The sequence below is a fragment of the Lissotriton helveticus genome, chromosome 5_1 (genome assembly GCF_964261635.1).
Source record: "Lissotriton helveticus chromosome 5_1, aLisHel1.1, whole genome shotgun sequence".
NCBI classification, from domain to species: domain Eukaryota; kingdom Metazoa; phylum Chordata; class Amphibia; order Caudata; family Salamandridae; genus Lissotriton; species Lissotriton helveticus.
This window is the reverse complement of record NC_136065.1, coordinates 1,639,029,926-1,639,055,844: the sequence shown is the minus strand read 5'-3', so window position 1 is coordinate 1,639,055,844 and position 25,919 is coordinate 1,639,029,926. Positions and strand designations below refer to the sequence as shown.

The 25,919-nt window shown below is 47.8% G+C and overlaps 1 protein-coding gene across 3 annotated transcripts in view; it reads left to right on the top strand.

Annotated features, from left to right (window-relative positions):
* LOC144755675 (X-linked retinitis pigmentosa GTPase regulator-interacting protein 1-like) overlaps positions 1–25,919 on the top strand; it is a 434,709-nt gene that overhangs the window by 363,174 nt on the left and 45,616 nt on the right. For 2 of the 3 annotated variants that reach the window (XM_078644846.1, XM_078644848.1), the window contains 4 exons: positions 8,036–8,099; positions 8,826–8,938; positions 14,938–15,130; positions 15,698–15,788. In XM_078644846.1, the coding sequence (XP_078500972.1) occupies positions 8,036–8,099; positions 8,826–8,938; positions 14,938–15,130; positions 15,698–15,788 (461 nt within the window). Of the gene's footprint in view, positions 1–8,035; positions 8,100–8,825; positions 8,939–14,934; positions 15,131–15,697; positions 15,789–25,919 lie in introns of all 3 variants that reach the window. The other variant, XM_078644845.1, reaches the window with a different exon arrangement.

Genomic DNA, 25,919 nt, shown 5'->3' with positions numbered 1-25,919 from the left:
ATTTTGAGTCCCTCTGCTCAGAGGCATGTTTTAATTCTTGCCAATGGTTCTCTTCCCAATTTCGTTTGGCTTCCACCTGTGCCCTAGAATACTCCTTCCTAGCTATTCTGATCGCTGAGGAATCTTTTCTCCTAACTGCAAGAGATAGGGCCGCCCTCTTTTCCCTACAGCCCTGGGAATACCAGGGGTTAGAGGGCCTTGCCTGGTCGCGTCTTGAACTTACTTTCCCCTCAACAATAAAAAATTAGCTCAGTTTATCAATTGATTCTTAATAAATCAAATGGAGGTTAGACTGGACCCCATTTCTCTAGAAAGCACCGCAAGTTCCTTGTTCTTAACCTCTAGAACTCCCTTGATGCTTTCCAGTTTATGTTCCTGCTTAGAAACTTTAAGTCATTTAAGGCGTCTATTACAATTAGTAGGAGTTACCTCTCTAGTGATCATAACAGGGCGGCTACAAGCCTCTGCACCAGAAGACCGCTAGACATTATTCATTTCTAAACATAGGGGGTTGTTGTCACTGTCTATGGAGGGTTTAACTTCCATGTCTGATAAATACCTCCATAGTCGGACATCCATAAGAATGTAGTCTATTCTGGACCTCTAAAGTACCATTGCAGATGTTCCACTGATGAACCCGCAGAATCAGTTGTTTGAAAATGATGATGGCCCTATTATGACATTATAGCAGGCGTTCCATGGCTTCTTTGCAGCCCAGAAACATTTTGAATTGGCTTATTCTGGGAAAAATATCTTGCATCACTGTTCTGGCCCCTGCAAGGTGCCATTTGACTTGGTCAACAGTTTGAAAAACAATTGCTGCTACCAATTCCTTTTCTGCTGAACTTGGGGTAAAACAGGTGAAAGAGCTAAGTATTATATATATAAAGCTAAATGTTTTAGCACTATCAATCTTGAAATGCCGCTAACTAACTATGGCCTCCAATTTTATCGGAATATGTGTACAATGTAGATATGTTCTAACAAGATTTAGGTGCAATATTATTCATCATGTAGTATCTTTTCCAAAAATGAATGACTGGTCCACTATGCTTCCTAGGTACCCATGTGATAATGTATCAGAACAATGCACAGAGCACTTTATTCATAAATATTATGGTAATCTGAGTAAGCGTTTGATTTGACCGATTGTGCGTGAGCATAATTTTAGGCGTTAGAAATCTGCTATGATCTTTCTCCAGCAACTACCCAATCGAAAACATTGTCTTGCAGTATCGATTTATATGTGGTACTCTGTGACTGTCTGAAATTAAATAACAATTAATTGATACCAAGGTTTAGAAATAGGAATTTTTAATGTTCTTATTCTCAATATTAAGCGATTTACATATGTTTTCTGATATTTATGGCTTTTAACTATTGTATTGTATTTTGTATGGATAAGTTAATATCTGCATACAGTCGTAATGGTGAAAGAAACATGGGTAACAGGGTTGTCTTATGACTGATAAAAAAGAATAATCTTGATATTATTGTACCAATGCCTATTGCTTTGCTTCTACGCAAAGTCAAAAACACAAGCATATTTTTGTTTGTTTAAGGATTTGCTTTGCCTTTGTCTTGGGCATCTCTTTGACATGGCTTCTCTTTGATATGAATTCTCCCTCCCTCACAACCGTCTTTGCTGGTTATTCTATTGTACCCGACACTCTATTAAAGCGTGTCTTTTGAGTTGTCTGGGTGAATGTTTTCTGTGACTCAAGGTTCTCTTTCCACAGGCATACAGCCTGATTCATGAAGTAAAATTGCGCCCGCAATCGCTGCGAAAATGCAATTGCGGGCGCAATTTCTGTAATTGGCATTCAACAACAAAATTGCGAATTCGCTAACACATAATAGCGAATTCGCAATAAAATTCGCAGAATCCCGGTAGGCGAGCATTAGCGAATCGGAAAATGCGACAAACCACGGATTTTGCGAAATAAATAGCGAAATCGCAATATAATCTCAATCGGCATTCATGAAAAATCGCTAATAGCGAAAAAACCAAAAATCGCTGTTTGCGCGGCGCAAATGAAGGACAACTCAAAGCAGGTGGTAACCATAAAAGCCATGAACTAATTACATTTGAAAAACCATTGGCCAATCACCAACAGGTTCAGGCCTGACCAATCACACATAAGGACATTCAGCAGCAGCATTAGGAGTTCCACAATGCCAGGAATGTACATGGTGGTGAGGCGTCGAAGGCTACAGCGAGCAGCACGGAGGAGACGCAGGATCCAGGACAGGATTTTCCGCCAGCGGGTCACCTTGCTGGGCCAAACCAGGGAGCCGATATATGCTAAATACAGGCTGAATGGGGAAATGATAATCCAGCTGATACATGACCTTGACCCCCTGATGCAGCACCCAACAAGGCGAACCAATGCGGTGCCTACACATGTGCAGGTATTGTGTAGCCTGCACCTCCTGGCCTCCGGGAGTTTCCAGGGGATAGTAGCGGCTGCTGGGGGGATATCCCAGCCCACCATGTCACGCTGCCTCCACACTTTCGTTGACGCCATGCTCACCCAGCTACACCGTCACATCACATTTCCCACGAGCCAACAGGAATTGGACTTGACAAAGCTACAATTCTACAATGTAGCCCATTTTCCCAATGTACTCGGATGCATAGACTGTACCCACGTCGCCATCTGCCCACCAGCTGCCACGGAGTATATGTTCCGCAATCGCAAGTAGTACCACTCCCTCAACATACAGATGGTCTGCAATGCCAAGACTTACATCACTGACATTGTGGCCCAGTACCCAGGGAGTACCCATGACTCCTTCATATTCCAGCACAGCGGCCTCCACACACGACTGCTCAGGGGAGAGTTTGGGGAAGGACACCTACTTGGTAAGTACACTTTGTCGACAATGTCACATTGCTATGAAGTAGCAGCGCAGCACAGGCACTCACCCTCTTCTCCTCTCATTCAGGTGACAGTGGCTACGCCCTCCGTGATTACCTCCTCACCCCATACCTCAACCCTGCTACACCCCAGCAACGGCGCTACAATGTTGCACATATTCGGACAAGGAATTGTATAGAAAGGACATTTGGGCTGCTCAAGAGCAGGTTCCGCATACTGCACAAGACAGATGGGGCCATGTATTACAGTCCTGCAGTGTGCTGCCGCATTGTGGTTGTCTGCGCAATACTACATAACATTGCAACCAAGCGCCGGATACCTGTCGACATCTCTGGCAGTGAATCTGAAGGGGACGACCGGCCACCTGCACATGCGCACCATGCACGCGGGGAGAACCCAGCTGAAGGCCACAGACGTCGCAACCACATCACAGTGAACAGTTTCTAGGCCACCCTCTTCCCTCACCCCACAAATCACAATTGCATGCAAAATGTAATGATGACACAACGCTAATGTGTGCTGCAAAATAAATATATTTGTTTCATTCACAAAAAATGTCACCAGTACAACTATTTTCTACTAACAGTATTACTTCATACTGCAGTGTCAAAGGACAGGGCAGGCTTATAGTCAGCCTGTGCCTGTAATTGTCTAAATGAGTCAATTGCGCCTCACGCGCGTTCCGCCCAAGCGCCTCTGAGGCTCTTCCTCTTCCGGGGCACCTGTACCTGGCATTGCCCTGGTGCTGCGCCTGAGTGGCGGGACTAGTGTGGCAGAGTGGCTGCTGATGCTGGATGCCCCCTCACTGCCATCATCACCCCCAACAGTGGCAGGTAGAGCAGGAGGGTGTAGTGCCGTAACCGCCGTGGTGAGGTGCGCCAGGACCCTGGTCATGTCCTCACAGCACTGTACGAGTTGGTGCTGCTGTACTAGTGACCGCCGCGACAACTGTGAAGTGGCATTCGCTGCCACATAATTGGACCTGCTGTAGGAGGCCAGCCGGCTCATGAGCTGGTGGTGGCGCCGGCGTGCTGCACTGCGCTGCTTAGTCATCGCAGCGGTGTTGGCCTCCATGGCTGCAGTCATGCAGGCCATTCCCTCCCCCACACCTGCCATGGCTGCAGTCATGTTGTCCATGCGGTCCCCCATACCTGCCATGGCCGCCGTCATGCAGTTCATGCGGTCTCCCACTCCGGCCACATTGCGCCCAATCTTGTGGAGCTGGAGCTGAATGGCACCTTGCTGCCGTGCCTGGCGCTGATGTATTCTCAACATGCGTCTTTCGACGCTCACACAAGCAAGACTCTGTCCATTGCCCCTCCTGCTGATTGCAGCAGTGGTGTGCTGGCGAGACCTCCCACGCCTGCTCTGCTGGCCTGTCACTGTGGCTGGCCGCTGTGTTGGCGCTGTCGCAGGCCCAGATGTTGTAGCATCAGCTGCTGCTGGTGTCACAGCAGGCGTTGCTGGTGCGGCAGGGACTGGAGGCACAATAGTGGCGGGCCTGGCTGTGGCTGTCGGTGGTCCGCCAGATGCAGGGGGCACAATGGTGGGGGGCCTGGCTGTGACTGTCGGTGGTCCGCCAGATGCAGGGGGCACAATGGTGGGGGGCCTGGCTGCTGGTGTTGTAGCAGCGGCAGGGGCTGGTGCCTGGGTTTGTGGTGGAAAATCCTCCTCCTGGGCCTCCTCATCAATTTTCAGCCTTTCACTGTCGCTGCTTTCAGAGCCACCTGTGAGGGTAAGTGGACAATCATTAGTTGCATGTGTCTGTCAGACGTGCAGTTGTTACATGCATGCTGGGTGACATTCCCTGAATGGCTGTGGATTTGCGTACTTTGGGACCTGTCTGGCTGCATTGTGGTACTACTACATTGTGGCCACACTACATCTCCCACAATGCTTCAGGGCATTCCCAGATGTGCAACAATGGCATGACTAAGGGACATTATGGGAGCCTATTTGGTCAGGGACAGTCATAGGGGACAGGGTCGCAGTCGCATGCCACTTACCTTGGGTGTCTTGGGTGGGGCGGGAGGAGTCCAGACGTGTGACGCCAACGCCCGCCTCCCTCTCAAGGGTGTTCTCCACCTGGTCCTCCAAGGGTGTGTTAGGAGGGACTGTAGGTCCGCCACCTCCAGTGCCCGATGACTCTCCAAGGCGCTCCGCCACCCTCTCCTTGGCACGACCTCGGAGGTCATACCATCTTTTCTTCAGCTCCTCAAGTGACCTATCGGCCACACCCACGGAGTTGACAGTGGAGGCTATTCCCTGCCAGATCCTCCTTTTTTCTTGCTCCGGGACCTTCCTGGAGTCTTTGCCAAAGAGTTTTTCGTGGTTGGCCACCACCCCTTCAATCAAATGTTCGAGCTCCTGCTCAGAAAATTTGAGCTTCCTCTTCCGCCCTGTGTTGTTGCTGGGGCCAGGAACAGGTTCCTCTGACATGGCAGCAGAGTAGTTGCAGTTTACAAATCACCAGAATAGCAGCAGCTCTCCCACTTGCTCCCTCCAGGTCTGCCTCACTGTGGTGAATGGGGGTGGGAACTGCCTGCTTCCTGGTTGTGATGTCATCACTGTGCTCGAAATGCGACTTCCCGTTTTCCCGATCTCGCGAGTTTGCGAATCGCAATCCCGACGCGGGTAGCCGGAAATAGCGATTATTCTGCGATTATCGTTAATCGCAAACAGAATTTGCGCCCGCGTGTGAATCGCATTTTTTTATCGGTAATCTTCATGAATTCAGATTTGCGCTTTCTCAATAGCGATTCGCAATTTATCGCTATTTGAGACTCGCAAATCCCGTTTTTCATGAATCAGGCTGATAGTCTTTGTTTAGTGCTTTTCTTTGTCTTCAGTTTTGCATTGCCCTGTCTCTTGGTTTTTCCCCGAAGGATTTGCTCTCTAGGATTTTGTATTTGTGGTTAGTTTGACTTCAGTCAGAGGGTTCTATTTAAATAGTGATTTCTTTTTTCTTTGTTATAGGTTCTTTATTTTAGTAGTTTGTAGCCAAGGTATTTTAATTAGCTCTAAATAAAAAAAAAAAGTTCTCTTTTACTAGACGATCTCTTTGAGTCGGCATTCTCTAATACTTAAACTTTGGATAACTCTATTTGAGGGAATTGTGAGGCTAATTTAATGTATTAGAAAGTAGAGGGAAGGGACATTGCTGGAGTTCGGGCAAATTGGTAGTCAGCATTCCAGAACAATCAGGGAATTTCATTTGGTTGCTCAAAATAGCACTACTTTATCTTAGTGAAAACCCAACAGATGACCAACTTGATGGAACTCAACAGACACAAACCCGACCTCGGGATAATAGTTTTAATGGGTGGCAATTTTAATGGCAAGGTGGCCATGTAAAAAATCACATCATTCGGAAACACCCCAGCATTTACACTTTTCTACTAGTTAAATCTAAGCATAGTTTATTTGAATTCATTTTAAAGACGAAAAAAAACGAAATATTAAATATGAACTAAAAAAGACCAGGTGCATGAGAGATAATCTTTTAACTGATGAAGTGGCAATAGTTTGGGGCTTATTTACAAGTCACTTGTGCCACCGGTGTGTCACTTTTTGTGACGCACCGCTGTCGCAACCTCCTGCCCAATATTTACAAGGACACGTAAAGCCACCCTGTGTGGCTTTTCTTGTCCTTGTAAATATGGCCCCTTCTCAAGCAACACTTTGGTTGAAAGGGGCTTGACATGGGTGTTGCTGTGGGTGTTACCACGCAACACCCATGTATTCTGTTGTTTTTCCAGATTTACAAGAATTTGTAAGCCTGGAAATGCTTCAGAATGCTACGCCACCCTAGGGGTGGTGTAGGGAGGAGCAACAAGGAGAAATAATTAAATTTCTCCTCGTTTTTTTTCCTCTTTCTAGGGATACTGCATTCTGAAGCATACACATGAAGAGGAAATCACCTCTTTTTAATGTTCTTGTGATTGTTTTTGTGCAGGAAGGTACCACTTCCTGCACCGATGCAACTCCCTGCAACGCAGGCCCCCTTGCACCATGGTGCAAGAGTGCCTGCATGGCGCATGGCAGCCGATTGTGCGCCAGCACAGGGGAACGCACAGGGATGCTTCATAATGTTTTAAATATGATGTATCCCAGTGTTGTGAAAGTGCTGCAGCGTAGTGCAGCCAAAGGGCTTGCGGTGCAGCACTACTGCACTTTCTTGTAAAAAAGCTCCTCTGTCTAGTTTTGTCTACCAGTGGGTGAAGTTGGGAGAAGTATCCACCAAGGAACCGACGAAATCCCTGGCTTCCTGCTGCAATGGTAGGAGAGGAACAGTGACAGTTGGTTAGGGAGAAAGGGGCAAAGATGGGCAAGAGGAGGGGTGGAAGTTCAATTGTTTTTAAAGTTAAATGAAGAAAAGGAACAGTGCCATTTGCTGGGCGAAGAAAGAAGCAGGCTTGTTAAGAAGGAGAAAGTTAAGTGGAAGTGCAAAAATTGAGAATTAGGGCTGCCACATAGCCAATATTTCACTGACATGGAAAGTATTTTTGTTTTAAGGCTTGTAAAAGATGTGCAAATCAACAAGCGCCAGTATGTTTTCCCCTTTACAATAAAAATGTGAAACTGTATAACGAAGAAGAAATCGCTTAAAAATATTATATATCTCTCTAAATTATTCCTAAATAGTTCGTAAAGCAAAAAGAGGTAACATTGTTATATTCAAAAAAATCCAAAGGAGTTCAGAACAATTCAAGTACGAACAATTCAACTTTCTAAGACTTCAAAACATGATCAAATATGACAAATAGCCATTATGTTCCTATGATAAAGTCAGGGGTTAACAGTTGCAAAAAGTTCGAGTAAAATGGATGGACTGGATCTCTCCATTTGTAGATGGGAGGTAAAGAAATTCAGCAAAAAAAAGAAATTTGACAAAATAAAATTGGCAAGTCAGACAAAGCAGTTTTGAGAAAAGATATCCCATGTTTGTTTTAGCAGCCCTGTTTCATCAGCCATGAGTTTCTTCAAGTTGATTTGCATCAGTGTGCTGTAGGTGTGTTCACCAGTGCTTTGTTCAAATTTTGTTAAGTCTAAGAGGATGTATGAAATTATGAGTCTGCACGCAGTTTCACAACAACTCTTCTTGTATCTTGTTCTGAAGACCTCATTTTCTGTCTTGTACCCACCATACTAAGGTGATCGTGTTGCAGTCGCGAGAGGAAGCTAGAAAACAGCACGAGCGAGTAGTGGCACTGCAAGGTAAGGAGCTACAGGGAGAACATTCAGTGGTGGAACACACAGATCCCTCTACAGTGGAGAAAGGCTTTGGGCCTGAGGAAGCGAGTGAGTGAGATACTCTGATTGTCTAGGTGCAATGTATGCCGTCAGGTGTTACAGCAGAAGAGTATGTATTGAAGCCTGTTGATACCCAGACATTGTGAAACTCAACTCAAGTAGCTCGAAGAATGTACTGTCAAATGGACCTGATAAAGTGCTGTCATGAACCCAATGAATGATAACCTATGTGTTTTTGATACCATATTTGCTTTTGTCAGTTTTTCATGGCTTTCTTGGAATCCATGGAAAACTGTTGTATTTGTTGCTTGATTTGGTAGAGAGGCCACTGATATTTCAGTATTGCACAAGTGCAGGGGGCAAGTATTGCTAGTGTAGGTGTTACTCAATTTGAAAGCTAACACAATAAGATCATTGAGAAGCATCAGTGGGAAATATTTTACAATACCTAATATTGGACAAATATTAAGCCGAATTATTGGCTTCAGCTGTTTTGGCATTGGTGGTTGGGGGGGGCCATTCATTTCCAGCAGACCCCTGCTGTCCAGTTCACATTGAGCTTTATTGTGGCATAGATGGGTTGAGGAGTTATTTTGCCTTGTGCGTTAATGGCATGCTCTTCTCTGCCATGGGATCTCCATTCACATTGGCTTATATTGACCAAGCAATATTGTAAACCCTCTCTTGCAGACCTCGCACATGTGAGTGGAGACTCAGAGCTGGCTTCGGATGTGAGTGAGGCCCTGAGCACAGACAGCGATGATGCTGTGGTGGTGGCAAGGCCGAGGAAAAGGCCCAAACCCGTAAGTGGTCAAAACAATGGACAGGGAACAGGAGGTGGGACAGGGGCTGGGGGATGCTGCAGTGTGATGTGAATGTACAGTGATGTGCGTAGGGTCATTTATTGTGGGTGTCTTCAGATGTCATATGCATATGGTATATATGCAGATCTGCACAGTGCAGTATGTCATTTATTTCCTCTGATGGGTGTGAGGAGGGGTCATGACTTGGGACAGGTGAAGCCCTTCTTCTCCCGCAGCAATGACAATACATTGCATTTACATTCTGTACATCTGCATACATCGTTCATGTCATGATGCTTTAACATGTACAGTGGTAAGAAATACTATAAAGACCTCCTATGTATATGTATGGAAGTGCATGAACAAATAAAACAAGCATTTGCAATGCAAAAGGTCTCGCATCTACGCAAGGTTAAGTTATTGGCATTGTAAATGACAATGCGTTTTATTTATGTTTTAAAAACCAAAAATGTATTAAAAGACATTGTCATTTATAATACCAGTAGCTCAAACTTGCGTAAATGCGAGACCTATTGCATTGCAAATGGGGAGAGGATGTAGACTTACAGCTAGAGCTGCCGACTTTGGAGCTGGGATCCAGGTTCGAGCCTCAGCGTCGGCACAACAACCTGTGATTCTGGGCAAATCACTTAATCTCCCAGAGCCTACCAAAATATGAATGTGTAATGTAAGTGGTGCTCATGTAAAGTGCTCCAGTACCTTCTGGACGAGTTCGTGCTATATAAAATCTGCAACAAAAAAAATACAATAGGTCTTGCAGACACCTGCCTTGTCAAGTCTGACTTAAAAATAAATAAAATGTGCACAACAGAACTTTTTCAGAAAAGAGGGGCCCTGTAGCAACAGGAAGAAATTGATTAGCTGGGGGAGGAAAAGATACGACAGAACACAGGCGGTGTGGGTAAGTAGGAGGAAGCAACACACAGTGGCGAGGGGGTAGAAGAAAGAAAAACCTTGCACCCCCATGGAGTGCTGAAAGCAAGAGGAAACAATTAGTTTCCAAGAATTAAAACAGCGCAAGAATAAAACTCAAACAAACAAAAATATGGTAAAGCGGCTATGCTACTGGAAGGATGAGCAGAATAGGAGGAAAAAAGCCATCAAACAAGCAAATTAGATTAAAAAGAAAGCCAACTAATGGTAAGCAATGTGCTGGCTGGATGCCCACTGTAAATTCTAGTACAGTGCACATTAAGTATTTTCAACAACTAACAGCTAAAGTTTGTTCTAGGCGAGATCTATTGACTATTGTGCATGCGATAAGTGTTGTGAACCTCAAAATCCCAGTCCAACACTAATTCTGTGTGTGGTTAAGAATATTTGGCACATTACATTTTCTGTTTTCATAGCTGTCTCTCTTGTGTGAGTCCTTAATGTGTGTAAAAACAGTAATTCAAGACTGTTTGTCAAGCCCTACAAGAATTTTACTCCATAGTACAGAGGTGGCCTTAAACGACCAAACTGTACAACTACAATGCATAATAAAAATAGCATGGGATATGCTCCTGGAACACGGTTCTAGTTTGGAATTGAACTTTACGTATTTGAGCGCCTTGTGGTAAGGGAATAATGTGTACTCAGACTGACCGTAAAATTAATCTCTGGTACTAACCAATCGTGTAGATAAACAATACAGCATATTAAATGCCTAGAGGCATGTTGGAACAGCCCAGCCTGTGTCGCAGAACATTGAAAAGCTCATACATGTTTAGGATTCACAAATAGTAAAACCCCTCTCAGAGAGACAGTAGATTCACCACCAATGGCAAAAAGAAAGGGTTCCTCTCTTCCTGTCCAAGATGTTTGCGAACAAGAGATAGCAACAACTGAAAGGAAAAAATGTCTGATCACAGCAACCCAATAGAGGACTCGTAATGCGTCTGAATAGATCCTTCACGCTCCACCTTCTAGAACTTGAAGGAGAGTGGGGTTAGGAGTTTTTGAGGGAGTGAATCCACTGGAGACCACTCATGTCTAGGAGTGTGAGGAAGGACAATTTGTAGCCAACTAAAGGTACGCAACTTAAGTCTAAGGGAAGCAACTATCTTACGTGGGGGATGCAAAAAAGTAAATTGAGGTTGACATTAGCTGAGGCTGCGGGGTGGGGGGTCAGTTGCGAAATATGCATGGTTCCACTATTTTTTATCCAGTAAGGGCTTTAAGTGGGATGCAAAACACTGGGGGGGGGGAGAGGGGGTTTCTCTCAAGGAGGCATGGCCGATGTAATTAAGGACGTGACTTAGAAACAAGTACCCGAAAAATCTGTGCAGCTCGACTGGTATTTTGATGCTTCTGTTATCGCATCCAGATAAATAATACAACAAGTAACAAGCCAGGGCTATTGGCTTTGCAAATGGCTGTTAGTTACATAAGATAAATAAGCAACAACCACGGCTTCGTTGTAGAGCATATTGAAAATACATCAGTTCTGAAACGATGAGACTGTGAAAGAAATATAGCGAGTCTCTGAAGTTACATCTAAGGCAGTGAAGGGTGGTACTGCTGCAGAGTTAATATTTATTTTTTCAACCGGAGTGCAAAAACGGAGAGCCCAATATGGATCCGTATCAGAACCTGCTTTTAGCAACGACAGGACCAGGCCACTTAAAGCCCTGGATCCAATGTACCTCCCCACCGCCCCCTGGAACCCACCCCCAAAATAAGCGCGCACTTCTGCCGCTCCCAACGTTTACCATAACAGACGACACTATGACACTTTGGCATGGCTCAGCAGCGCCTCCTGGTCATCAGGGTCGCCTGGCCGCTGAGGGTCTCCTCTCCCCTCCTCCTCGGGCTGCTGCGGCCGCTGCTCAGGAATGTCTACCTCGCTATTAGACTCTACTTGACCAGGCTTTGGGTAGGGACAGGGTGCTCCACCGCATCAAGACGGAGCCAGCTGCCCAGACCCCAGCGCTTCCCTGCGGTTCGCAGATCAACGGGATCTTTCCGTTTTAAAAGGAGGGGTGCACAGGTAGAAAAAGGGTGATCATGCGTCAAGCATCTGTTTCTGGAGGTGGTGCAAACTAAGGAACGAGTTAGGTTAGCCTCTAGGATGAGGAACACATGTTTTCTGGAACATACAAGTTTCTAATGTTTTTCTGATTTTATTAGTCTTCTTCTGGTGAAGAGAGGAGTGTTCCCTAGAGAAGAGTCTTCAACTTGTAGGGTTATATCCTCAGAACATGTGACTCTCACCAGGTGTGCAGAACGCGCTTTGAATAGCTAACGTTATGCATGTCACCATGTGCTACGGCAGCCTTAGTTCGGTGAGACATGAGGCACACTCAACCGTACATGGCATGGACAAGAGACAGAGAGCCTGGTTTAGAGTTTAGCAAAGGGAGAGTAGTGCCGTAAAACGACAGAACTCCCTCCTGACACACTCCCAATGTCATGAGTGTAATCCTCTGGCCTGGCAGCTGCTCCACCAGGGGTCTGCCAGGTGACAGTGACAGTTATTCCGCCCTGTTGAGGGCAGGGTTACCGTCAGATTGTCTGTGCCCATGTCCATCACATGCAGGCAGGGACTGCAGAATGCACGTGCAGGCAAACACTCCCTGCATGTCAGGCTCATTTCTCTTATGTTCACCGAGTTGTTCTGTCACCCTTGGGAGTTAGATGTTAAGTGCCTACCTGAACTACCGCGACCACATGTACACGAGTGCATATTTGGAAAGAAGTTAGATTCACATCGAAGCTCCCCACCAATGCTACTTCACTTGGATTCCCTTCTGATACCAACCTCTCCTTCAAGACACACGTTGCAAAGAAGAAACAGACAGCATGGTGCCAGCTGACACTGCTGAGGAATGTGAAACCTCTCCTACCTGAAGCTGGATCCGGTCTGGGTAGGGCAATCCTCCGGGTCACTGGTGTCCATGCTTCTGATACACCGCCTCCCATTCCATCAAAGAACTGAAGAAATCCCGGTTACCTTGGCTCTGAAAGATCTGCATTCTTTTTCATTTAAGTGTAAAAAAACTCTGAACCATAAATCAAATCACTTTTTTTTACCCATACGGATGTTTTAATTATCCCTGGGTTATCGTCGTATATATATTTTTTTCTTTTGTACACTTGTTTTACAAAACATGAAATCCTGTCACGGAGCAAGCTAGAACAAAACCTTCTTGCCTTCTTTTTTATTCATCTTTTTCATTTAAGACATGCATCATCTTCAAAGTCTGCTTCATCTCAGACAAAGCAGCAAGAGTTGGTACCCCAGCATACACTGCCCAAAAAACTAACCGCTCCAGCATTCACTGTAGCATAAAGATGTACGACATAGCCATAAACCAATGAATGCAAAACGAGACAAAATATATCAAGCCCCTTCCTCTACACAGTAAACCCCTGAAACAACATCCCCCACACATTTTTTAAAAAGAGCTCCAGACCGGGACCCATCGCTTCAAACAGCACCCCATGGACCCTTGATAATGGGCCCTGGCTCCTTTGGCTTCCAGACTTTGAGTAACAATGCTCCAGACTCACCATCCTTCAGTGTTGTACATCACCATGAATAAGTTCCTAAATCCTCAACAACCACTGTGCATTTTGTCTATAAACAGTGCTCCCAGGTTCACAGCTAGGTTTGCTCTATATAAACACTACAACACGCACATATTGTTATTGTTATTGTTATTTTTGATTTATAGCGCGCCCAATCACCTGCAGGTCTCTAGGCGCTCGGAAATCGGTGGTAAGAACAATAACGTGGCAGACACAGAAGAGGCATCCACTAGTCTATATAGCACTGATAGATCTTCTAAACAGCAATGTTTTTAGCACCCGTCTAAAGCGCAGGAGATTCTCTTCCCTGCGCAGCAGCTCAGGTAGTGCATTCCACAACTGAGGAACTAACACAGAGAAGGCTCTCCCTCCCTTAGTTACCAGTTTTTACCGAGGACAGACCAGTAATTGAGCATCTGAAGATCTTAAAGTTCTCAGTGGACTGTACACCACCAGACGATCTTTGATGTAGGCAGGTGCCAGACCATAGATTGCCTTGTGAGCTATACACAGACTCTTAAATTCCGCTCGCTCTTTGATAGGGAGCCAGTGCAGACTCTGTAACAGGGGAGATGCTTTCGATCGTCTTGGTAACCTAAAAATAAGACGTGCAGCATCGTTCATGACAACCTGTAGCCTATGTATGAGGGTTTTTGGCAGGCCAAGGTAGAGGGCATTTCCGTAGTCTATCCTCGAGATCACGGTGGCTGCTAGAATTGTGCGCATCATGGATTGGGAGAGAACGGGGGCTAGCTTCCGTAACTGCCGGATGATGTTGGTGCAGCTTCCCACCACAGAAGAGATCTAACTGACCATCGATAAATCGCAGTCCAGTTTGATCCCCAGACTCTTTACATTCGGGCTAGGTTTTGGAGCCGGGCCTAACTCCACATATAGAAATAGCAGAACATAAGGTTGCTTAAATATGTGGAGAAGTCTACAGAGGAGCTCTTTTTTTACATGTGAATGAGAACACTAAATAGGATCACCAAGGAAAATATGTAAATAGTATGGGATAGTATATGGTTGTGTGGGATTGTACTCTTGAATATTGAGTACAAGAATATCGTGGAACTCTAATTTTGTGGACCAAATATATAGGCAACAAATATTGAAAGGTAAGTGCACAGATTGAAGCATAGATTAACTCTGCATCTATGTACCTGAAAGATATTTACATTCTCAAGATACATTAATGTTGAGTTAGGTATAAAAAATCTAAGCACACTTAACTTTCAATGCTTTGATTCCTGATATTTTCTCCAAGATGTTAGTGTCCCATAGTACCCTGGACTCAATATTCTGGAGCCACACCCTTTTGGATTTGTTTGTGATGCACTATGACAATAGTAATACCATGATCTGATGTAGCCTCATGTGTGTGTCTGTGAGTCTTTGTGGGGGTGATCAAACTTACTAGTGCATCTAGTAATTGTGTGTTTGTTTCTCTATGCTTCTCCAAGCAGCTGTCGGACCGGATCCGCATTGAAATTGGCTCGCTGAGCCTTGACCCACTCTCTGATGTTGCTGCAGATAGTCGAGTGCAGAGAGTCTACGTGGAGTATCGCTTCCTAGACCTTCCACTTGAGGAAACAGAGACACCTGTGTCCCTTCGCAAACCCACTGCGGGAGAGGAAATTCACTTCAACTTTAGCAAGGGTGCGGCATCATTATCAGAGTACTCTTGTGATATAAAGTTCCTTTAACATCTAACAAGAGCCAGTGAAAGTCATGGGAAGAGAGTAAATTGTGATGTGTTTTAAACATTTTCTAGGCAAACCCCCGTTGAGCACTGTAGTACTAGAGCTTCTCGAGTAGCCGACATTTGATCGAATCAAATGCCTACCTAGTAGCAAGATATGTACTACGTGAATCTATGAAAGTGTCAGTGCTCTGCTTCAAGTGATATACTTGACCCATAGTAAGGAATGTAGTTTGGCCTATTCCTTGACACAAAGTTCCATAAAGACAGGATCACCCAGAGTAGAGGGAGCTCCTAATGCTCCCAGACCCATGTGTGTGCTTAACTTCAGGGCTGAATGTTTCTGCATCTCATATTTTACTTTTCTACTAAAAATGCTGTCGAATACATTGCCATGATTTTCCAAAGACGTCAAGAGATAGCACAGCCATCCTCCATACAGTGCATGTCTTGCTTGTGGTCGGGTGAGTAGTGTAGACAGTCTTACAGTTCCTTCTAAAGAACCTCTGGCACTTTTATTACAGTGATCCATGTGGACCGGCGTTATAACGAGGGCCGCCGAGAATTCCTCTATGGCATGCTGGAGGGCCTTGATGATGATGGCGAAGAAGGAAGGTATGTACCCATTCTCTTTTTTTTTATTTATTGTTTTTATTTGCATTTTTGAACCATAGAAATGTAACAAGCATGTCACATAAGATCGTCCACCATACCCTGCTTCCCCACCCAACACCCACCTTGCCCAGAGTTTCACAGAACAGATCACTTCTCCTGTATACAGGAACGTGCCACCTATCTCTGCAACCAAATCCCTCCCCCGTGCGCTGGGACAACAAGGAGGACGATTCTCTCCCTTTGAAAGCCCCCCATCTAAACCATAGTAGCATCTCCATTTCCCCCAAACTCTGCTAAACTTCTTCGGGCAACCTCTAGCTTTATATGTGACCCTTTCGGCTGCCATGTAGATATCCATTCCCCTCCTCCATTCATCTAGTCTCGGGGGATATGGGGCACCCCAGGCCCGGGCCACATCCCTCTTAGCCACCACTAGAGCAAGTGATAGGAAAATTAAGTGGTGTCGGGTCAGATCCACCTCATTTGTTATCCCCAATAGAACCAATTTAGGCTCCATCGGTAAGGCTGTTTCAAGTATGTCGCCAAGCTCTCCCAGTAGCATGGCCCAGTAGTTCTGGATGACCCTGCATTCCCAGATAGTATGATAAAAGTTTCCCTCTGCATTTCCACGTCGTAGACAATTAGGGTTGCTGGCTCGTCCCATCTGACATGTGCGATGCTCCATTTTTCCCCTCTCCAATCTATATGTGGGGTTATCCGCCGGGGCATGAAGCCAGTCCTTTATCGGCGCCAGATGTTCTGCCCAGTAGTATGCCTCAGTGTTAGGTAAGGAGATCCCCCCCATTATATTGGTTGCTCTGTAGTGTGTCTAGGGCTATTCTAGGTTGTTTCCCCAGCCAAGGCAGCGCCCGGAGCTCCTCATTCATCTCTTTAAAAACCTGTCGGGGGAGGGGGAAATACTCATTCTGTAATGCATATAAAAACCGCGGTAGGGTGATCATCTTATACATTGCCGCCCGGCCTAGTATCGTGAGGGTGAGGGTCTTCCATCTGAGCGCGTCCTCAGCGAAATTTGCGAGGACTCATTGAATATTTTTCTTATACGAAAGAGAGCGGTCCTTCTTCATATAGATCCCCAGGTATGTAAACCCCTCGGCCGCTACCCGTAGCGCAGCGGGTAGGGCAGGCCCCATGCTCTCACCCTTGGGGCTGTATAGGACCGACTTGTGCCAGTTAATAGTATAGCCTGAACGTGAACCATAACGGCCCAACAGGGTGAATAAACGCGGTACCGAGACCTCTGGGTTGGTGATATATAGAAGGATGTCGTCCGGGTATAGCAAGATTTTTTCCTCGTATTCATCCCTTCGGTCAATTGTAAACCCCGTTATCACTCTGTCCTGTCGTATTTCACACGCCACTATTTCAATGGTAAGGGCAAACAATAACAGTGACAGAGGGCACCCCTGTCGGGTCCCTCTTCATATAGGGAAGTCCCTTGATAACACCCATTAACCTTACCTCTCGCTCGCGGGTCAGTATAAAGAAGGTTGACCTACTTCCGAAACTTTGGACCGAAGCCAAACTTTAGCAACACTCCATCCAAAAAGGGCTACTGTACTGCGTCAAACGCTTTTTCAGCGTCTAAGAATAGAAATACATGTGACTCCCTAAGATCGCACACTTCCATCAGCCAATTATGGGTCCTCCTCAAATTGTTCCTAGTCGCACTGTCCGGCAGGAAGCCCGTCTGATCCAAGTGTACCAGATCTGTTATCGCCCTTCTCAATCTCAATGCCAGAATCGTCACCAGGAGTTTTACCTCCACATGCAGCAGTGATATGGGGCGATAAGACGCACACTCCTCTGGCGGCTTCCCCTGCTTATAGATTGGTATAATTGTGGCCATACGGAGATCCGGGGGTAGCGTTCCCTCCTCCATCGCTCCCTCGAACAAGGCCAGTATGTGATTAGTGAGTAGGTCCCCCGTTCAAAAAGAAATTCTGCAGGGAACCCATTCGGACCAGGAGATTTCCCCGGGCGAAGTTTAGCTATAGCCTCCCTAACCTTGGCAACTGTAATCTCTTCCTCCAGGCTCACTTGAGCCTCCTCAGCTAAGCTGGGGGTCTCGATACTATCCAGATACTGACCTATCTGTGCCGTCCAGCCTAGGTCCCTAGCCTCATAGAACTCCTCGTAATAGGCTGTGAATGCATGCGCTATCTGAGCATCCGTTCGCCTGGTACGGCCCTTAGCATCTAACACCTGGTCCACTCACCTCGCCTCCTGCTCCCTACGACTCAGCCATGCCAGAAGTTTCCCAGATTTATCCCCCACATCGTACAATCTGTACAAGGTCGCCTGCGCCTGCGTTTTGGCCTCGTCATTTGCCAGGGCCGTGTATTGCTGCTGTGCATCCAGTACTTGTCAAAGTGACTGTGTCGCTCCATCCGCTACATGTCGCTGCTCAAGCTCTAAGATACCAGCCTCAAGGTCGTGTAGGTCACCCTGCACTCTCCTCTTCTCTCCCGCTAGCCTATTCTGCATTCTGTCTTGTATGACTGTCTTAAAAGCTTACCAAAACGTCACCCCAGACTGCACTGAGCCCAGATTGTCTGCCAGGTACACCTTCACATCTGCCCTAAATCCCCACAGCAAGTCCTTGTTCTGGAGATCCCAGGCCGCCAGTTGCCAACTCCTACCCTTCGTCCCCTGCCTCGTCCCCACTGTCACCAACAATGGTGAGTGGTCCGAGATGCCTCGTGCCAGGTATTCTGCCCGACTAGTAGCACCAAGAGCACGACGGGGCAAGAAGACATAATCCAACCTAGAATATATACCTTATGGGCCCCAGAAAAATAAGAGTCCTAGCATCCGGATGGAGCCATCTCCAGACATCCGTCAGCCCTACCGTGTCAATGAATCTCGCCAGAGGGGACAGTGCCAAGGTGTCCGCTCGGTCCCCGGATCTGTCCAAAGGGGGGTATATAACATCATTAAAATCCCCTCCCACCACATGTAATGTGTCTGATATGTTCAGAAGGATGTCAGCTACTCCTGCGAGGGTTTTAGCCTGTAGCTTAGGAGGTGCGTAAACTGACACAATCGTAATCTTCTGGTGTCTCCATGTCCCCGTAACCCCCACATAGGTACCTTGCGGATCCATCCAGTTTTTTGTGACTGTTAAAGGTGGGGACTTCCTAATCAGAATGGCTACCCCTCGTGAGCCCGATGTGTACCCCGCATGGGCCAGCACCTTATATGCCCCTCTGGCCAAGAACCCACACCGCATACCATGTAAAAGGGTTTCCTTGAGTAGGACTATGTCCGGGGCAACTCTCTTGACAAATGCCATAACCAACCCTCGATTTATCTTAGTGCCCAGGCCGTTCACATTCCACGTAAGAATTTTGACAGTTCCATTGTCGTGCGCCTCTGTCCCGAGGCCACCCGCCACTTCAGGGGACATCAGTCTCAGTCAGCTCATGCACCGGCAGGCCCCGGGTGTAGGGTGTGCAGGTGTACTGAACAATTCAGTCTGGGACATGCTTAAAAAAGATAACAATGAACACCCCCAACCTGTAACCCAATGGTCCCCCCTCCCCTCCCCAACACCCATGCATAATTACCCCATGGACTCCTCCCTCCCCACCCGCCTCTCCCTTCCAGACCCATCGCCATCCTAAAGACAGAGATATAGCTGTTCAGGTGAAGGAGGTCTGTCACCCACCCCACCTCAGCCCCAAAAACTGACGAACCCACTCTAAACCTCTAGAAGAGAACTATTTAAAGGCATAGGCACAAGCATGTAAAAAATGAGAAAGACAATCAGACCAATACAATCAAGACAAACAAATAGAAGGGGGTGTTCAACTTGCGTGCTCCAGGCCATACAGTCCACATTCCGCCAACCCTTACTGTCCCATCTTCACGAATTGGAGCCCTGAGGGTCCCCCTGTGAGGGATCGGTTCCCTGCGTATTTCCCTGTTCCATGTTCTTTATTGCCACCACCAGCAGATGCAACGAGCGTCCCTCCAATTCTTCTCCCTCGGATGAGGTACTTTTTTTTTTTCTTTTTTTTTTTTGAAGACCTTTATTAAAGTTGCAGAATGAGAACACAGCCTTGTGCCTACAACCTGATAGACCAGGCCGGCAGCGTTAGCACATAGATCAATCATGCTCCGCGACCCTGGGCGGGGAGCCAGAAGTGTACACAGCATGTCGCCTACAACCCATTTGGGCCGGCGGCGATGCAAGTTATTTGAAGCTGCGAAAAGGAGGCAGAATTCCGCAGGCAGTTGATCAGGTAATGTCAATTCTTAAACACTTGAGGTCTCATTATTTACTTTTTTTGAACTCTAAACATTAACGTTAACTCATTACAGAACTGAGGCTGTCAGTCCCCCTCCCATGTGGGATCCCCAGTCATGGGGACGCGGTAGGTGGGGTCTCTCAACTCCTAGTCCATGGGAGTATGTCGATAAGCCTCGAACTGAGCGTGCGAGTGAATGCATACGTTCTGGGATAAGGGCCAGTTGCGCATTCCCCATGGGGGAGGGGGGAAGGGGGGGCCATGTGCAGAGCCTGCGCCAGTCCCTGGGTATGGGGTAAATAACCCACCGTGGTGTGCCATGATATGTGCAATGTGCCAGAGAAAGTAGGGGAGGGGAGAGGAGAGGGGGGGGGGGGGAGGGGGGAGGGGTAGGAGGAAAGCAGTGTCCAACTCCGACACCTAGGGATTCAAAAAACCGTCTCGTGATCGGCCCGGTATGGAGCGGTTGATACCCATATATATTCATATGTAGGCTTCCGGGCCCACGTGTGGAGGGGCAGTGATGTCATTTATTCCCAGCTCAGGGCGTCCCCAGCAGGCTGGTAATTGGGGCGTCGTAGCGTCACGTGGCTATTAAGGGGAAGCGCCGTGCAATTCACAGGGTTGCCCAACCAACCCAGCAGCCTCCCGGTCTTCAGCATCCGATTCAGCCATAGACTGGGCCCTGAGCAGATAGGCGGAAAGCGGGCCCCACAGGTCTTTGGGTCGTGATTTATGTGGTAGCAGGTCGGCATAATTATGTAGTTGGTCCTGCCAGGTTGACATAGTAGCCAGCCATATTTTTAATTTGGGGGCGCGTCCCCGGCCCCATCTGCACGCCACATGACGTTTCGCAAGCAGGAAGCCCAGGGCAGTGAATTTCCGGTATTTGTTGTTCGCCGGGGTGGGGATCCCTAATAGTGCAATTTTAGGACATAGTCCTATTTCCACCCCTATCATTATGGATATGGCCTCATGTACCTGCGCCCAGTATAGCGCAACAGCTGGGCACAACCACGCTAAGTGCATAAAGTCCGCTCCTTCTTGTTTACATCTAGTGCAGCGGTCATCTTCGCGAAGGCCAAAGCGGCACAACTTGGCGGGAGTGTAATAGAGGCGGTGTACGAACTTATAGTGGATCAGTCGAAGGCGAGCATTTCCCGTCACTGACACCGCGTGGGAGCAGCTGTCCTCCCATTGTTCATCAGAGAGGGGAGGATCCAGGTCCGAGTCCCAGTCCAGCCTAGCTCGCAGCCTTGGGGACGCGGAGGACACATACGCGTGCTTGTAGAGCACGGAGACGACGTGTTTCGGGGTGTCTTGTTGAAGCAGTGCATGTAAGGGCGCAAAGACTTCTGGTTCACTCGGGAATTCTGGTGTTACAGTTTTGATATTCTGTCTTAGACGCGTGTAGAGGAATGTGTCCATAACAGATGGTGGGTGCTCCCCGAAGAATTGGTCCCTTGTGCGAAACAGACCATGCACATATAAATCTCCCCAGGTATGAAGGGCTAGTTTGGAGGCCTATTTCCTCCCGTGCAATACTCACTCTAGGGTCATTCGCTAGGGTCATGCGAGGGGAATACATAAGGGTCACCCCCATACGATCCGCGATTCTACGCCAGGCACGTACGGTGCAATCCACCGTGGAGGGGTCCCGATCCGTTGTGCTGACTTCCATGTAAAGATACCCCAACGGTTTTTCTGGTCTCATATACCCATCCTCAAACCGCAAGGTGCGCCATAAAGGGAGGTGGATGAAGCCAGTACGAAGCAAAGTGGCCTTGTGCGCAATCGTAGTACAGCCGAAAGTTCGGCACTTTAAATCCACCCTGATGGTAGGGCAACATGAGCGTTGCAAGTTTTAGCCGCGCTTGCTTCCCCCCCCATATGAGGCGGGAGAGCTGGGACTCTAGTGCACGAAAGAAAAACGAGCCTGGATTATAGGGAATGTTGGTGAAAAGGTACAGCAGCTTAGGAAGAATGACCATTTTAATCATGGATATGCGCCCTGCCATGGACAACGGAAGGTGAATCCATTTCGTTATGCTGTCCGTCAGTTTATCTAGGACCGTACCATAGTTTGCCCTGATTAGAGCTTCACGGTTCCTGGTCACGTTGATACCTAAGTACTTTATCTCATCATTCTCCCATAATAGCGGGTAGTCAAGGGGGAACTGGGAGTATTATCTGTGAGGGGGAACAGGGCTGATTTGGACCAGTTGATCTGTACCCCTGCTATCGCTCCAAATTTGGTAATCTCGCGTAGTAGGGGATTGAGGTTTTCCTGCGGTTTATGCACATATAAAGTCATATCATCGGCATATAATGAAATAAGCAGCTGGCGTTCCGGATAAATCAGGGACCTGTGGTTGTGATGCTGGCGAAGCTTGGCTGCAAGGGGTTCAACGGATATGGCAAATAAAACTGGGGATAATGGGCAACCCTGTCGGGTTCCTCTACGTATCTCGAAGGTGGCCGAGCGGGACCCATTTAGTAGGACCGAGGCACTTGGTTTAGTGTACAGTAGCTTGATCCAATCTAGGAAACTAAACGGAGTCCCCATCCGTTCCAGCAACGACAAAAGGCAGTCCCCTTCCAGGGAGTCGAATGCTTTGGTGGCATCAAGGAAGACGGCCGCTGCTTCGCATTTAGGGTCAATATCTTGCATAACCGCCTGCAAGGTGCGGAGGTTGTGCGAAGTCGCACGGTTCGGGACAAAACCCGCCTGATCCGGAAGGACCAGCCTCTCCATCAGAAGATTCAGACGCGTCGCCAGTACTTTTGCTAGTATTTTAACGTCAGTGTTTAATAATGACAGGGGTTGATAGGAGTCACAAAGCTCCGGAGGCTTACCCGGCTTAAGCAGTGACGCTATCAGCGCCTCTCTCATAGTAGGTGGCAGTGAGCCTTCCTCGAGAGCTGAGTAGTACACCCTCTTCAGGATGGGGGCGAGCAGATGAATGTATGCTTTATAGAAATCTATCGGCAGACCATCCGATCCAGGAGATTTGCCAGATTTCATGGACATAATGGTGTCCTTTATTACGTCTAGTTCCAGCTCAAGGTGTAAGAACTTCTGTTGTGTCGGGCCCAGCCATGCAATCGCTGTGTCGTCAAGATATGTATTAAGGTCTAGAGGCATACGTCTCTGAGAAGTGTACAGCGTCTTGTAGTGGTCCGTGAGCACACGAAGCTGTCCAGGCAAGTCTCTCTGTGGCACCCGTTGGTCATCAAGCAGAGAGGTGACGTAATTGCTGTGTCTAGGGGGCCTTACAGCCGAGGCTAGAGCCCTACCCAGCCTGTCTCCCTCACCATATATACGCGCCACGTAGGGTTTCCCTAGGAATTGACCCTCCTTATCAGCCGCTTCAGAATACTCATTGATCTTTTCTCTGAGCCGAGCACGCGCTCCGTGCACTTGTGTACCACGCATAGTATCTCTCTCAAGCGTGCGTATTTCGGCTTCTAACTTACGCAGCTCCCCCCGAAGGGATTTGAGTACTCCCCCTCCCTTGGAGATACACCAGCCTCGAACGGTGACTTTGAAGGCCTCCCATACAGTAGTAAGGCTGTCAACTGAGTCAATGTTGCGATCAAAGAAGTCCTGTATGTCCTGCTCCAACTCCGTCTTGAAGGCAGAGTCTGTAAGATGCGCGGGGTTGAGGCGCCAGCTTAAATAAGGAGAGACTGCGTGGGGGACGCGTAGGGAGAGTAGGACAGGTGAGTGGTCCGAGAAAGTACGAGCTAGATGCGTAGTGTTAACTACCCAGGGAGTAAGGCCTGCCGTAAGGAATATGTAGTCTATGCGCGCCCAGGTGGAGTGGACTGCCGAGTAGTGGGTACCCTGCCGCAATGTGGGGTGTGAGTGTCTCCATGTGTCTGTCAAATGGTGGTCCTCCATGATGCCGAGTAAGGAGCGTTGGGTATGCGTATAGTGTAGTGCTTGTGGGTGCGACCTGTCAAGAACAGGTTGTACAGCTGTATTGAAGTCCCCCCCAAGTATCACATGAGCTATGCCTAACGTCTGAATTTTGCCCCACAGAGTGAGAAGTGTAGACGGGTCATCCGCATTTGGGCCGTAGTTGCATGCAATAAGCACCGTGTGAGAGTACAGCCTTCCCCAGACCATGCAATATCTCCCCCCCTTATCAGCGTCCGTGCCTGCTGGGGTAAAACCCACCCCTCTACGTACGAGGACCGTGACCCCTCTGGCATAGCTGGAGTAGGATGAGAAGACCTTGCACGAAGCCCATCTAGATGCGAAAAGCGGGGACCCAGTTGGCGCTAAATGTGTCTCCTGTAGGAGAGCTATAGACACTCCATGTCTGTCTAGGTATCCCAATACATGTCGCTTCTTTCGAGGGTCATTAAGCCCTCGCACATTCCATGACAGCACCTGGACTTGTAGTGTTGGCTGTGAATTCGTTACGTCACCCATCCCCGCAATGGAAAATAAGTATGACATGTAGGTGTAGCAGTGAACAGCAGACAAGCCACAGCAGAGTTACAGATGAGGACATTGTCCAGCCCCACTTTATAGGACCCCCCCCCTCTCGGAACATACCTCCAACAAGCAGAAAACATTGCAATGCACGAGCCAATTTCCCCCCACCCCCACCCCGGCATCCCCAACCAACTGAAGACTCACCCATCCCGCACCCCTTAAATGCCCTTCCCCAACCTTTGTGTCTAGCATGTGAATGCTCGCAGAGGCAGTGTATACAGTCCGCCCACCCACACCGGCATCCCCAACTTGCCGGGTACTCAAAACCCACCCACCCTCCCTCAACCCAAGTGTAACCAAAATCAACACAATAACTACAGTCACCCTAACCCCAGAAGGGGGAGAGGTGTTGTGGGGATCGCCCATCGGAGGCGTAACCTAAGGGGCGCCAGACCTGCCCTCCACCTCCTTACTTGCAGCCACTAGCACCCGGGACCAAGGTCCAGACTGCGGCGTGGGACGGAGGTGGGTGATCCGGCACTCGTTACTGTTGTAGATCGATGAGAGAAGAAATCAGGAGTGGTACCTCACCAGGAAGAGTTACATCTAGGCCAGATTAGGGCAGTTACCAGTTGCGGTACCATTGGGAATACTGGTCTCGTTGTTGGTCCTGCTGGGATAGTGGAGAGTGTGATCTGGACCGTCGCTCCTCCCGCTCATCTCGGAGCCGTTCCCTCCTTTGCTGCTTAAGAAAATCCTCCACCTGTTGTGGGTTATGAAAGAAATGATGTGTGCCACGATGAGTGACCTTTAACTTCGCAGGATAAAGCATGGCATAGGGGATTTCCTGGGTTTGGAGTTTCTTTTTCACCGCGGCGAATTTGCGCCGTGCGTCCTGAACTGAGGGGGTAAAATTAGGAAAGAAGGAAAGTGTCGTGTTGCCATATGTCACAGTGCCTAGCTCTCTTGCGCGACGGAGTACCGCATCCCTGTCTCTGTAGTTTAGAAAACGGGCGATGATGGGACGCGGGGGCGCCCCAGGAGGAGGAGGTGCAGCAAGAGATCTATGTGCCCTTTCCACTATTAGATGGGGGGAGAAAGATTCCATTCCAAACAATTCTACCACAAGCTTTTCCATAAAAATCTCCATTCTTCCAGTGTTTGTGGACTCCGCAAGGCCCAGGACGCGGATGTTGTTGCGCCTGGACCTCGCTTCTAAATCTTCGTTTTTATCCGCAATTATTTTCAGCAGTTTGTCCATTTGCGTAACTTGTTTGGTGGTCGTCGTTGCCCCGTCTTCCAGCTGAGAGATCCTGTCTTTGGTTTCTTTGATGCGGGTGTCGTGTTGTTCCAGTCTCGTCACAACACTATCCATTCGTGTGTTAATGGTGTCTATCTTGGCATCAATGG